The 14288-nt window shown below is 41.3% G+C and overlaps 1 protein-coding gene across 5 annotated transcripts in view; it reads left to right on the top strand.

Annotated features, from left to right (window-relative positions):
- Window positions 1-14288, top strand: part of LARP4B (La ribonucleoprotein 4B) — a 92736-nt gene that overhangs the window by 13728 nt on the left and 64720 nt on the right. For 3 of the 5 annotated variants that reach the window (XM_045465191.1, XM_045465190.1, XM_045465192.1), the window contains exons 2-3: window positions 11080-11214; window positions 11857-11916. In XM_045465191.1, coding sequence (XP_045321147.1) covers window positions 11134-11214; window positions 11857-11916 — 141 coding nt within the window. In that variant the 5' untranslated portion in view covers window positions 11080-11133. Of the gene's footprint in view, window positions 1-11079; window positions 11215-11856; window positions 11917-14288 lie in introns of those variants that run through there. The other 2 variants (XM_045465188.1, XM_045465189.1) reach the window with 1 other exon arrangement.

Here is a 14288-nt window from a genome sequence, read left to right as displayed (position 1 = left end):
CAAATAGGGAGAGAGAGAATCCCAAGCAGGCTCTGTGCTAACATCCGGGATCTATCTCACAAACTGTGAAATCATGACGTGAGCTGAAATCAAGAGTCCAAAGCTTAACCAGCTGAGCCACCCAGGTGCCTCAGTTGTTTTTTTTTTTAAAACTAATTAAATTTATTTATTTTTTACTTAATCACTTTATATATATAAATAGTTCTGGACTTTGGACAATTTTATCACCTCTAGTTCTGATTCTTTGGCGCCCTCCTAGGAATAATAAGCATACTGCAGTCTGAGCAGCACAGGATTAAGTCAGCTCTGAGCCGCTTTCCAGCTCTGAATTCTGTTATTTGCTGAAATGCTGAGTTCTAAGGTTGCTCACCAACCCCCCCCCCCCCATCTCACTTAACTAGCATCTGCTGTCGGTTGAAAAGCTGTAGTTATGGGACTATAAATTGGAAAGTAATAAAATGTGATCAGCAGTCTTTAAAGAAATGAAAGACGGATAAGGTTGAGGTGAAATAGAGACTTTTTCCTTTGAAAAGATTTGAAGCAATGTACTATCCAGAGTTCGTTTATGAAGAGGGCTTCTGGGTCTCTTGAAAGACTTTTTTATGATACTGAGTCTGACTTTTCTTTGGTGCAGGTATATGCTGGTACTGCATTTGATCGTCGGCGCTTTTTATGTTCAGCTGTAAATGAGAGAAAGTGAAGATTTTTATGGAGAGTGTGGGTAATCCCAAGAAAAGGATCCTATGTTCTAAATGAAGCTAACAAAACTGTGTCCTAAAGAAAGGGAGAACCACATATATGCCGTTTCCTAGGGTAAAAATGAATTCTGAAAGATATTGAATGAAGCAGTTCTGCTGTTTGTCCATAAGGTGATCATAGAATGAACTGCCAGCAGTAAGCTGTTTTTTCCTCCTCTGGACTCCAGATACGTTTTACTTGCTACCAGGAGGTTCATGTGTGGCTAAGAAAAGAGATGGCGTTCGGAGAGGCCACACAGTAGGTGGGCGTACCGATCCAAGGAGTGAGGGGCCCGAACGAGTCAGGAAGAGGGTGGGCTGGCCGCCTGGCCAGCTACTGCGGCAGCCCTGGCTGGCCGCGGCTTGTGGTTTGCAACGTGGGAAACAGCTCCTACCTGAGAAAATGTTGATAACAGACAAGCGGAGGTCAGAATACATTCTAAACAGGCTGCACTCAGAACAACTTGCTTTTCAACTCTGGAATGGAGTATCTTTGTGAAAAATATTTCTTATATTTCGCTCCTTCCATTTTAGGTTACATGAAATAGGTTGCATCCTGTCTTGTGGAGGCAGCGGCTTTGGTGTGGAGGTTTCTGGTAGCGTTTAGGCAGGTGTGTGGATTAGTTGAGCTTGCGCCCTGGAAGGATATGCCCCATGTGGTGGGCACCCTTCCCATCTCATCTCAGATTGGGGGGGGGGGCATGTAACTGCCTGAGGAGATGTTCCTCCACCGGAAGAGGAGTGACTCCTGGTCCGAGGAAGAGGTCACACTTTGAGGGCAGCCGGGCCCTGCCTCTAAGGGTATGACTGCCTGCCTGGGCTTTGCACCCTCCTTTGTAAAATGACCGTTCCAGTCACGAGCAGAGTGAGAAGATGCGATCTTTAAATCTTCATATTGTTTCAGTTGTTTCAAATAGTATTTAGGCTTCCTTATCACCAAGTGTTGGACTGCTTGGAGTTTGCAGAGATTTAATGTTTTTTTTTTGTTTTGTTTTGTTTTTTAATTTTTTTTTTTTCAACGTTTATTTATTTTTGGGACAGAGAGAGACAGAGCATGAACAGGGGAGGGGCAGAGAGAGAGGGAGACACAGAATCGGAAACAGGCTCCAGGCTCTGAGCCATCAGCCCAGAGCCCGACGCGGGGCTCAAATTCACGGACCGCGAGATCGTGACCTGGCTGAAGTCGGACGCTTAACCGACTGCGCCACCCAGGTGCCCCGAGATTTAATGTTTTAACCAGAGGGTTAATGAGATGACCTAAACTCTCTCTTTGTTTTGTATTGTATTTTAATGAAAATTTTAGCTAAAATGATCTTTTCAAATAATTGCCCTCTCCAGGGCGAGATAACATTCCATTCCATAAGTCTTAAAGCTGGAAGGGACCTTTTTCATTGTGTGTGTGGAATTACTAAATAAGTTCTAAGTTAAAAGCACTTAGTGGGAAAAAATTTAAATGTAACTTTTGGGGTATACTTCTTATGTAGATGCTTTTCCGATCCTGTCTGGGTAAGAAATAAGTGTGCCTTGTGTCTGATTTTCTGCCCCTTGAGCAGAATCAGATGGAAGTGTAAAAAAATGAGTCACCTTCCCCATTGCTGTCTCTCTCAGTAGAAGCGCAGGTGTGCACGTGCAAAAGGAAATTTAAAAAATTGATCTTGAAGCTTACTGGCAGCATCTGTTTAGGACTGTTTCCCTACTGGGTGCCAGTTTAAATGTGTAATTAAGCAACTACTCTACTAAAGCTAGATTCCTTTCTTTCATTTGTCCGTGTCTTTGAGTGCCACAGTTACTGTGGGAAAACTATCTTGTAGATACTGAATCTGGAAAAAACAAAGAGTAACTGCTCTCCTGGAAGCAGGGTTCTGCTGCTCTATAAATGTTCCCACCTTCAAGCCTAAGGTTCAGTCGAGTATATGATCTCTGGAGATCTATGCTGTGGTAGGTACATAGACTAATGTGCTCTGAGCTGCTCACAAATTATTCTTCCCTGAGACAGGAACATATAGTTTAAATATTACGTACACAGCGATGCTGACAGCTGTGAGATAAACACAGTAATGCAGCCTGCAGCACAAGCCGAGTGAATGAGGAACTGTAATTCCTATCATGGTATTTCATTTTCTTACACCTCTATTTAGAGGTGTGCATACTGAGTCCCTAAAAGAAAGTTACTATTATTAACAAATGTCCTTCCAAATCCCAAAACACTGTGATGGTGCTTTAATGATTTGATTTAGCTTCTTTGACCATTTCTGTTTTTTCCACTGAGTTTATTTAGTTTCAGAGGTCTGATAGGTAAACTGTCTTTCAACATAGTATGTCTAGACATTGAAAGTAACAAATTCTGGCTTTTCTAATTGATTCTCAAAGGGATCATATAGTACTTAATTAGGGCAGTCTCTAAGGTTCTCAACAGCCCATTTTCCATATTTGGATAAAACTGTTTACTTATCCAGTTGAATATTCAGTCACTGTTTTTTGAAAAATAATCCAAACAGTTACGCGGGAGTTCTCAGAACACATGTCTGTGTCGTAGCATCTTGTACTGTCCCTGGACTGCTTGCTCTCAGCCACAGACCAGAGGAGTTAGAAGAAAACTTAGCAAACTTGACTCCTCTCTCATTTTGTGGATGCAAATATAGAAATAGAGTGTTGATGCAACACTGCAGCCAAACCATCTGTACTTGAGTGTTACTGACAATAGGAAGCTCTTGGAGGTAAATTGTAAGCCCTTGGGGGTAAAGTTGTAACGTATCACTGGTGGGATATATATGAAAAATGTGGATTCCTAAAAGAGACTCGGGATGGTAGGAGAGAACCACAGGTGTGGTGAATGCTGTAAAGAACATAAGGCTGTGGGTACATGAAGAAGGAATGAGAGAGGAAAGAGAAGGAGGCCTTCAATGAGGGAGGAGGATCCCAGGCGAGGAGAAGAGAAATGGTGCAAAGAAAGACAGGGAAGTATTGAATGGCTGGGTGAATATGGAGAATGGAGAGTGGTTTGTAGAACTGGAGACTTCCTTATTTCAGAACAATGTTTTTAGATTGAAAAAAGCTGTCTCCTCTGTGGCCCCCATATAGGAGAATCTCCTCTCCTATGAAATGTGTACATTTCAAGGCCAACTCATAAAGCAAAAAAACAAAAAACAAAAAACTATATGCTTGAAAATTCCCCAGTAAGATGCAACATATCATCTCTCAACGCAGCCAGTTTTGTTTTGTTTTTTTTTTCTTGGCATTGAATCAGATCACTGGTTTTATTGTATAAAAAGATGAAGTTAAATTTGGCTTATATTTGGGCACTATGTTGGTTTCTTAAAAAGTGCTTATTTTAAATATTAAAATCATTATGTGTGCACTGGGCAATATGAAGGTCACCATAGAAGAGGGGAGAAGGAATGAAGACCAATGAAGGAAGCTGCAGGTACTTTGAGGTCCTGTCACAGTGGGGGCGCCCATTGGCATGGATTGACAGGGCGAGCTGTCTGCACCGCGGAATTTCCGTACTGGCACGTAGATTTGAATAGCAGAAATTATGTGTGTGTATATGGACTAGCTCACTGGACTCAACTAGCTTGGTGACCTTGACTGAGTCATGTCTGAGCTCATTTTCCCAGGCTGCTAAGTGGGCATGAGAGCTAAGAAAATTGAGGTTGATTGAGTGACTTTGTGAAGCATTTAGACTAACCGTTGCATGACACAGATCCAAATACTAATTCATTCCCTTTTTGGATTTCTGATTCACAGACAAATCATCTATGTTTACACACTACCCTTTTGTAACCAAGAAAAAAAATGTTCATGTTGTTCTGGAGTCAGGAAGTCTCCAGGTCTCTATCTTTATTTTGATTGTTGTAGAAATTATCAAATTCTCAAACTATGATTGTGTCATTGTTATTTGCAAATCCACTGAGGTATGCCAAGCACATGTATGAAAATAAAGTTCTTAACCTCTTCCAGTTTATTCCTTGGGTTATTTCCACCTTTTGGCTATTCCGCTATTTGAATATTCACGTACAATTTTTGGGGGTGATAAATGCTTTCAGTTCTCTTGGGGATATACCTAGGTGTGGGAATGCTGGCTTATGTGATGTCCTTGTGTTTAACATCCAAATGTTTGCCAAAGTGGCTGTGCCATTTTACATTCCCGCCAGCATTGTATTAAGATTCCAGTTCTCCACATCCTTGCCAACACTTGTTACTTGTCTTTTTGATTATAGCCATTCCAATGAGTTTGAAGTGGTATTTTGTATTTTGATTTGCATTTCCTAATGACTAATGATGTCGAGCATCTTTTCATGTACTTATCGGCCATTTGTATGTCTTTGGGAAAATGTCAGTTCATACTCTACCCATTTTTTACTTATTTGTCTCTCATAATTGAGTTTTAGGAACACATTCTTCTCTTTCTTTTTCTGTGTATATACACATATCCCTTATGAGATATAATTTGCAAATATTTTCAACTATTCTGTGGGCTGTCTTTTCAATTTGGTAGTGGTGTGCTTTGAAGCACAAAAGTTTTTAATTTTGATGAAGACCAATTTATTTTTAATTCTTTTGCTTGTGCTTTGGTGTCCTATGTAAGCAGGCATTGCCTGATCCAGGCTTAAGATGATTTACTCCTGTGGTTTCTTCTGAGTTTATAATTCTAGCTCTTACATTTAGTTTAGTTGAGTGTAGTTTTGTTTTTTATTTTAGAGAGTACGTGAGCAGGGAAGGGGCAAAGAGAGAGAGACTCTTTTTTTTTTTTCTTTTTTTAAGTTTATTTTTTGAGACAAAAAAAAAAGGGCAGAGGAGGGGCAGAGAAAGTGGGGAGGACAGAGGATCCAAAGCAGGCTCTGTGCTGAAAGCAGAAAGCCCAATGTGGGTCTCAAACTCATGAACCACGAGATCATGACCTGAGCCGAAGTTGGACACTTAACTGATTGAGCCACCTGGGCACCCCGTAGAGCGAGAGTGCGGCTCTGAAGCAGGCTCCATATTCAGCACGGGGCCCGACAGAGGACTCGATCCCATGACTCTGATCATGACCTCAGCCAAAATCAAGAGTGAGATACTCATCCAACTAAGCCCCCCGGGTGCCCCTAGGTTTTGTTTTTGTTTTAATTTATTTTTAAGGAATATCTATGCATAATGTGGGGCTCAAGCTCATAACCCTGAGAGCAACAGTCGGATGCTCCTCCAACTGAGCCAGCCAGGTGCCCCATATTTAGGTGTTTGATTCATTTGGAATTAGTTTTTATAGAGAGAGTGAGATAAGGGCCCCACTCCATTCTTTTGCGTGTGAATATCCAGTTGTCCCAGCACCACGTGTTGAAAAGGATTTTCTTTCCCCCATTGAATGGTCTTGGCACCCTTGTGAAAATTCACTGGCCATAAATGTGAGAGTTTATTTCTGGACTCTTTAAGTTCTTTTGTTCTGTATGTCTCTCCTTATGTCAATACCACACTGTCTTAACTGCTGAAGTTTTGTGGTAAGTTTTGAAATCAGGAAGTGTGAGTCTTCCAGCTTGTTCTTTTCAAGATGATTTGGCTACTCTGGGTCCCTTGTATTTCCATAGGAATTTTAGGATCATCTCATCAATTTTTGCAAAAAAGGCAGGTGGGATTTTGATAGGGATTGCATGGATTCTGTAGATGTGCAGTGTTGCCATCCTAGGAATACCATGGCTTCCGGTCCGTGAACACAGGCTGTCTCCTGCCCATGGAAACCAGGCATCTGTACATAGCGCTCCTTTTGCCTTATATCAGTGGTTCTCAAACATTTTGGTCTTGGGACCTTTTTACACTTCTAAATATTATTGAAGATCTTGAAGAACTTTTGTTTATGGGGCTTATCTGTATATTTGCATTAAAAATTACGACTCAGATTTAAAAAGTTTTTCTTTAACAATAATAGCAAAGCCATTACATGTAAAATAAATATCATTGCTTATGAAAAGGTAGCAATCTATTCCAAAACAAAAAAAAATAATTTAATGAGGAGAATGGCATTGTTTTGTATTTTTATAAATCTCTTCAGTGTCTAATTTAATAGAATATCAGGTTGCTTCTTCTGTATTTCTGCATTTGATCTGTTGGTGATCTGTTATTTTGGTTGAAGGATGAGAAGGAAATCTGACCTCACACAGATGAATAGCTGGAACAGTGAGGAGTGTGTTAACAGTCCCTTCACATAACCTTGACTCTTCTCCTTTGTAACCACACCAGAACTCCACGGCAGTTTGCGAGCAGACAAAGGCAAACGGCATCTTGGAGTTGTTGTGACAGTTGGTATGATCTGAGGGCCCCTGGGAAGGTCTCTGGGACCCCTGACAGGCACAGGCCACCCTCTGAGACCCCCTGTCTTAGAGAACAAGACTGAGTTGTGAATTTTCACAAAAAAATGGTGTGACAGCTGATTGGCATTTTTATTAATCTGTATTGACAACCCACTGGGAAGGGTCCTGGTTGCTTTTCCTGCCAATCAGTACTTCTGTTGTTGGAAAGGTACCGCATGGGGGGCTCTGAACTGTTCGATGCTTGCTTGGTAAACACAGCACCAGCAAGCTGGATGAGTTTCATTAAGCATGTGTGATTATAAAACAATAAGGTATTTGGAAAATTGAGACTACAGAAATGAAACAACGTAAGACACTATCCTGGTGTTTTAACTCTTGGTCATACATTGTTAGTCATCTAGTGTATTACTTTTAAATATTCACAAAGTCAGCTGTGTGAATTTTTAAAATATACTTGTAATTATACTGTCCACAGTCTCATATCCTGCTTATTTAACCTAAGGTAATCTCTGAATCTTTTAAATAGTTGAAATATGTTGTGTTAGTTTCTGCTTTTCTGTATTTTTCGTTATTTTTTATTTTTATTTTTTTTGCTAAAGCTAAACATTGTTCATGAGATAGTTTACATATTTTTGTATCAGTGCAGATTTTAAACAACAGTAAGTGTGTGAAGTTTCAGATGGATATTGGTAACTATGTCCTAATTAGATTTTTCTTTTTACTTTTCATTACAGAATACTTTAACCACGGAAGTGGAGAGGGCAGGCGCTATAGCAGTCCTTAGTGCACCCGTCATCCAGTTCTAGCTGTTAGCCACTTGCTGCATTCTTGCATTTTTGTTTTGTGTTGTCTCTTAAATTTACCAAAACAGTTTTTAGCACATTTTAAGGCAAATTCCGGATATATAATTGTACCCATAGTCTTTTAGTTTGTATATCTCACAGGTAAGACTTTTCCACAGCCACACCACCTGGATTGCACTCAACAGAATTAATAATCATTCTATAATATCCTTTATTACCTAGGCAACATTCAATTTTTCCTGTCAAAAATGTCATTCTAGAGTTAATTTATTTCAGTCTCGTTACAGTTCTCACATAAGGTTATTTTGGTTAAAGCTTTTGTATTTTGTAGCAATAAAAATCTCTTCCATTTTTTCATGTCTTAGATTTCGTGCAGAAATGAGGTCATGTGTCTTCTAGAATACCCCACATTTTAGATTTAGCTAATGGCTTTGTGTTGGTGTTATTTAACGTGTATTGCCCCAGAATTTCCTTTAAATTGGGAGTCAGATAGAGGTTTGATTAACTAAAGGTTCTTTTTTTGGCAAGAATACTTCATAAACGGTGCTCTTTGCTCACACCAAGAAGAGTGTAACAGCTGGTTGTTACGCTTTCAGTCATGAGATTGAAAAGTGGCTTCAGTGTCCATCCGATCTAGCCATTATAAAGTTTCCTGTCAGCTCTCTGCCCGATTTCAGCAGACGTCGATGGTAATTGCCTTCGTTATTTCATTAGATGTTGCATTATTGTGATTTTCTACTTCAGTCGTCCCCGCTTATTAGTGGTGCTTCCTGCGTAGAGAGCAGCTCGCCCCGCTCAGCTCTTCGGTTATGCCGCTGCCATCCTCCAAGGAAGGCGGGCTGACGGTTGTTTGCCTTTAGGAATCTTCAGAAGAATGAGTTGGAATCCTGACAGTCTCCGCAGGTGACCAGCGTGGTGGTATTTTGAAGTGTCGTGGATCCCAACGTGTTTGTTACTCGTTCATTCTTTTTGCTCCACACGTTGTCTGTGTGTGGCCGTGAGAGCCCTTCACACTTGGAAAGTGAAGAGGAAAGATGAGGAGAGGCTGAGGAGTTGTCACAGTGTGGAGGAGACGAGAAGTCACACCTAAATGCGATGTGGGGTCCTGGATGGGACCCCGGAGCCCTTAACAAATGTTTAATTATGAAACAGACATTTCTGGTATATGGGAAAAGGATTCTTTAGAAATAGATCTGAGAGGACCGTACCGTCCCAAGTGTTTAATAAGATTGATAAAATTTCCAGGTGTAGCCTTGACAGATGAAATTTAGAATGTCCGGCTAGCATAGAGACCACGAGATAGGAGGAAGGGCCCTTTGGTGTCGTCTTTCTGCTTTTCCACGGCGACAGGTGAAATCGAACCAAGGAAATCACTCCTTTTGTTTGGCTCTGGAAGGCCGTTGTGAAGGCTGCCTCTGGACACTGTCACCACTTCAGACTGCTAGGTCTGGGGCCAGCACAGGCTTTGCTTTGGTGGCACCTTCCCCCACCCTGTCCCCAGCCTTCTAGTCCAGCCCCGAGACCTGCATTCTGGCCATTTCTGGAGGCAGTCATTGAGGCCTCAGGACGGCTGTCGTCTCACAATGGGTGCCTGGGAGGCTTGTTCTCTGCTGGAGCTGTCATCAGTGCTGCCCTGCCAAACCGTCTTCTGGATTGAAACATTCGACCAAGTCTGGTTGTAATGCTGTGTGCCTTCTGTGCTGCCCACACAGGAACCCCTGTTTCCGGGTGTAGGGCCTGAGGAAAGCCGTGTGTGCTGGCTGGGTCGGTAATGAAGAGGTGGACTGGTGTGGCATCAGGATCACTGGTTCGTGGCTGGGGCACCTGGGACAGACCGGGCCTGCCGTGCTGTCGTCCCAGGACACTGCCACGACTTCCTTTCTTTCTTTTTGTGGTGGAGCATTGCCAGCATGCATGGGCACACTGGACCGGGAGGCACATATTTCTGACTGGAAAAAAAAATGGAGGTAGTAGATGTAATAAAGGATTCTTTGTAATTGAATTCCCCCCCCCCCCCCCATTTATCTATCTTACCTTGTTTTTAACCAAACATTTTTTCTTTAAGAATCTTAGAAATCCAGCAGTTAATATGGTAAAGCATCTACAGTACTTTCTGTGACTTGTCAGTCTGGTTACCGTTCTGTGTCTTTATTTTTTGGATTTGATGTTTCGTGAGAGTCAATGTAGTTTCTATTACAGTTTCACAAGTATTACAAACTATTACACTTCATTGTTTGTCATTCATCCTGTATTTTGGAAAATACTGACCTTTTTGAAATGGATTTGTCCCAAGCATTTCTTCTTCTCTTTGAGTAGTTGGTACTGCCAAACCTGCCTAATAGCACGGAAGTGATTTTGTGCTTCTGATGATAGAGTTGACCAGTGCATGAGATCGCCTTTGATCATCAGATTGTTTCATTATAACAAGCGTTTTGAGAAGTTCATAAGCTGGTTATCGAGAGAAGGGAGCGCCATCGCCATCATGGAAACCAAAAACCTGCATGGTCACCTCGTGAGACCGATAGCTAGCTTTTAAGTCTCTGTATCTGACATGTGGATGCTGTGTTTTCAGAAGTGCCTGAGAGATACGGGGATTAAATCCAGTCCTTGGGGTGCTGTGAGACGGTGGAGGTCAGGCCTGGCTGTCTGGGAACCCTGGTTCTCAGACTGATCTGATGAAATCATGGGTATCGTGGTCCCGCCTCATGGACCAGAGTTACTGTGTACGCTGTTCGGGAACATCAAAGGAGATACGTTGTTTGAAGTTCAGGGTCTAGCTGTTGAGCTGAGCCGGAAAGGCTGCTAGCTTCACAACTCTGGTCCTGCCGTCTGGAGGTGCTTTTCCGTTGGTGTGGGATTCCTTTTCAACTACTTACTGTTCAGTTCTTGCTAACTGTTGTCCTGGAAGAAAATGAAATTGATGGTGCTAGTCAAAAATGATATGTACATATAAATTTGGGATTCATCAGATCACAAATGGGAGTTCTGTTAGTTTTGTAATTTTCCGTTTTTAAAAAAATGGTTTTGTGGGCGTCAGTGGGTTTGTATGTGTTAGCACATGATTTCTCGTCTTGGTATATTCTTGGCTTAGTACAAAGGTGTAAATCGCCGGCAGATTTCTTTGAACTGCTGAGACTCCAGAGGGATAAGCACACGAAAACCTGAGGGTTTGCAGACTTCCTAGTCACTTAATTGTAAGAACCCCTGGTGTTCCGTACTTCCAGTTACTGATGTGCTGTCTTTGTCGTTCCACAGCATCCTTCGCTGGCCACTCAGCTTCTCCCAGTGCGGCCACCAAGTAAACAGCTCATGACTTCTGATCAGGACACTAAGGTCGTGGCTGAACCGCAGGGCCAGCGAGTCCAGGAAGGGAAAGACAGCGCTCATCTGGTGAGTGCGGGTCGAGGCCAGAATTGGCCTGATGCCTTCCTCTCTTCTTCTGATAACAGATGCTCCTTTGGATTTCAGAAGTAAATCAAAGTAGTAACTCTGGCATATCTTATAAGCTAAATATAGGAGTTATATTCTGAATCAGTTTATGGGTAGCTTAGTAGAGGAAGCTGTAAGTACTTAGGTGATAGAGAAAACAAATAGCTTTAGACACTTAGAGCTTTTGGATTTTAAATTCCTAAGAAAAATGCAGTGATTTATAAATACTTTAATAACATTGTACCTGTTGTACTGGTATGTATGTAAAGAATTAATTTAAAGAATGTATTTAAAGAATTAATTATAAATTTTTTATTTTGATTGCTTTTGTTTATTTTAAGATTTTATCATGTCAAGCAAAAAACAGATTTTTCTTAGTTTTCCCCACTGAAGTTATAAGGAATTTTAATTACGGTGGTCAGGCAGAATTTTAAGATATTTTAAGTTTCAAGGCTCCTACCTCTTTCTGAATAGCTCACTGAATTTCTTTGTCATGTAAAAATGTGTTTTCCTCAGTGGGTTTTGTTTTTGCTAAATCACTGTGGTTTGAAAATGCTGCTTTATATCGTAATGATGGTGTGTTTGCTGTTTTCAATTTTACAGATGAATGGTCCCATATCTCAAACCACTTCTCAGACCAGCTCCATCCCAGCTTTGAGTCAGGTAATTCAGTTCTGAGATCGGTCACTGTGGAGGCCCACAGATACTGCCTCACAACAAATATTTATTGTAACAGAATTAGAAAACGTTGATGTTTCCCAAGAAAGGGGGATGAAGTGGGGGAGAGACCCACATGGGTTGGAAGTGTTCAGTACCGTACATCCTCATCTGGCTTGTGTGTGTGTGTGTGTGTGTGCTGTGTGTATAGTTCTAGACGCAGTGTGCCCTGTGTTCATTGAGTGTCAGAGACTCATCACATTGTTTTTCGTGTTCACTGATAATCTGCTGAATGTATATGATTAGCTCTACATTTTGAAACCTGTGTTTTTTAAAGTACACAAGTTACAGTAAGCTTTTACTAAGAAAATTGGTTTCACATTTTAGTTGTGGTTAATGAAAGAATAAGGAAATGGAGATCCATTGGTTTTTAAATCTTGTTTTAACCTCCTGTGCCTGTGTCAGGTGTGTTTGGAGCCATGCTACACTTAGCTTGGCAGTCTTCCAAGTGATCTTACAAACCAGGCACAATTTAAAAAAGAAAAGGAAAACTTTTAAAGTGATGTTATAAACTTTATAGTAAACTTCATTTATTTCCCCAAACTGTAAGCAGTTCATGTAGAAATTGAAGGAGACTGGATTGCTGATCTACTTTTAATAAGGTAGAATTTTTAAAAATGAAAGATACCCTCCAAAATATTATTTCATTGTTATGAAATATAGAGTTTTTTCGTATATTGTATTGATGTTTTAAATGAATTCTATGATGTTTTAAGTAATTTAAATTCTAAATTTAAGACCTTTAGTTGTCTAAGGGAAATTATACAGAAATCATTAAAAAAATTTTTTTTTTAGAACTAATCTCCCTCCTTCCCATGGTTGATTTACAGTCCAACATAATATTCAGATAGATATCTTTTTAAAACGTATTGCAGGGCTAAAAATTAGATTTTGGCTTCTGAGGTTTTTTTGCCTGTTTTTTCACTTGGTTGGTAAGTATTGAGACAAGACCTATCTAGAAGAGAATGGAAACACTTGAGCCAGAACTCAGCATTTCATTTCTGTGCAGAAATAATTTGCAGCTAGTACTGCTTCACTTATGTTCTTTGTCATTTTTAAGAGTTAACGCCTTATAAAGACATGTGGCAAGTTCTTGGTCCAGCCCTGATTAGTATTCAGGACCCCTGGTGTCTGATGTGAGGTTTTGTAAAGTGGGTATGTTGTTTACCAGTGTTAACAGGGTGTTGCACACTAAGGTGTTCACAGTGTGGCAGGATTTTTTACCGCAATACCTGGGATTCATTGTCTCGCCACTTTGAGGAATGAAGAGGTGGACGCAAAACGAGCAGCAGGCCCAAGTTTATTAGAGTAGAAGATCGGAAAGGAAGAATAGTAGGAAAGCTCTCTTTACGGAGAGGGGGCTTTTCCAAATGCCCTTGACTCTAGGCAAGGGTCCTCGTTTTAGAAGGTTCTGGTCTCCCTTCCCTTCCCCCTTGTTCCTTCTCAGGTCCCATCCTTATTGGCTTGGCAGATCTAGGTGCTGGGTTGTCCCTTCCGATGGTCTCGATGCAGTTGAGTGAGGAGTCAGGCGGGTCATGCTTCCCCTATATAACATAAGTTTTATGACCCACTTTTTTGAGTTCGGCATTTTGATTGTCAAATTCCTGAGGGGACCCTGAGGTGGTGGTGGTGGTGTCTGTTACACCCTGAAGAGGGACCTTTTGCCTGACAGGGTTGGCCCTAGTCAGACACTCCCACCATTGTTCCAAGAAAGGTGTGTCCCCATCCAGGGACCTCAGGTCCTCATCTTTCCCTCTCTGCCTACTTATCCTGTCTTTTTCGTGTCATAACAGAATCCTTAAATACTGGAGCCGGAAGGTGCCATAAGGGACATCTGGGCTTACAGCATGTGTGTCCTTTAATAAAGCTTTATTTATAACAAGCTTGAGCGTCTTTACAGAAAATAAAAGAGTGCACACATTTTTATGTAGCTGTAATCAGCATACATCAATTTCACCCATTTTCCCACAGGGCATGATTTCATCTGTGTGTCTCTTTGTACCCGGTGTTGTATATTTTCTTTACATTACGGTGCCATTCTTCCTTTAGCCATTTGGTTTCTGCGGCATTTGTACGGTTACTTCTTTCCCGTTACTCTAGATGGCATTGCTCTGAAAGCTTTCTGGCTGCCATTCTTCATGGTGCACCTGAGTGTGTGCGTGCGGTGGCGGGTTTAGTGGCTGCAGATGTTGATGCTCAGTAGTCTGCAGTCATTCGATTGCTGAGTGAGCATGTGTCACAGTCTCTGGAAGGTTCAGTCTTTCCCCCGAGTTGGTGTGAGTAGGAGAATTGCCGTAGCGATGCCCAGATAAATGTCT

The sequence above is a fragment of the Leopardus geoffroyi genome, chromosome B4, assembly GCF_018350155.1.
Source record: "Leopardus geoffroyi isolate Oge1 chromosome B4, O.geoffroyi_Oge1_pat1.0, whole genome shotgun sequence".
Classification (NCBI taxonomy): Eukaryota; Metazoa; Chordata; class Mammalia; order Carnivora; family Felidae; genus Leopardus; species Leopardus geoffroyi.
Note: the sequence above shows the minus strand (reverse complement) of the source record. Positions and strands in the feature narration are given on the sequence as shown.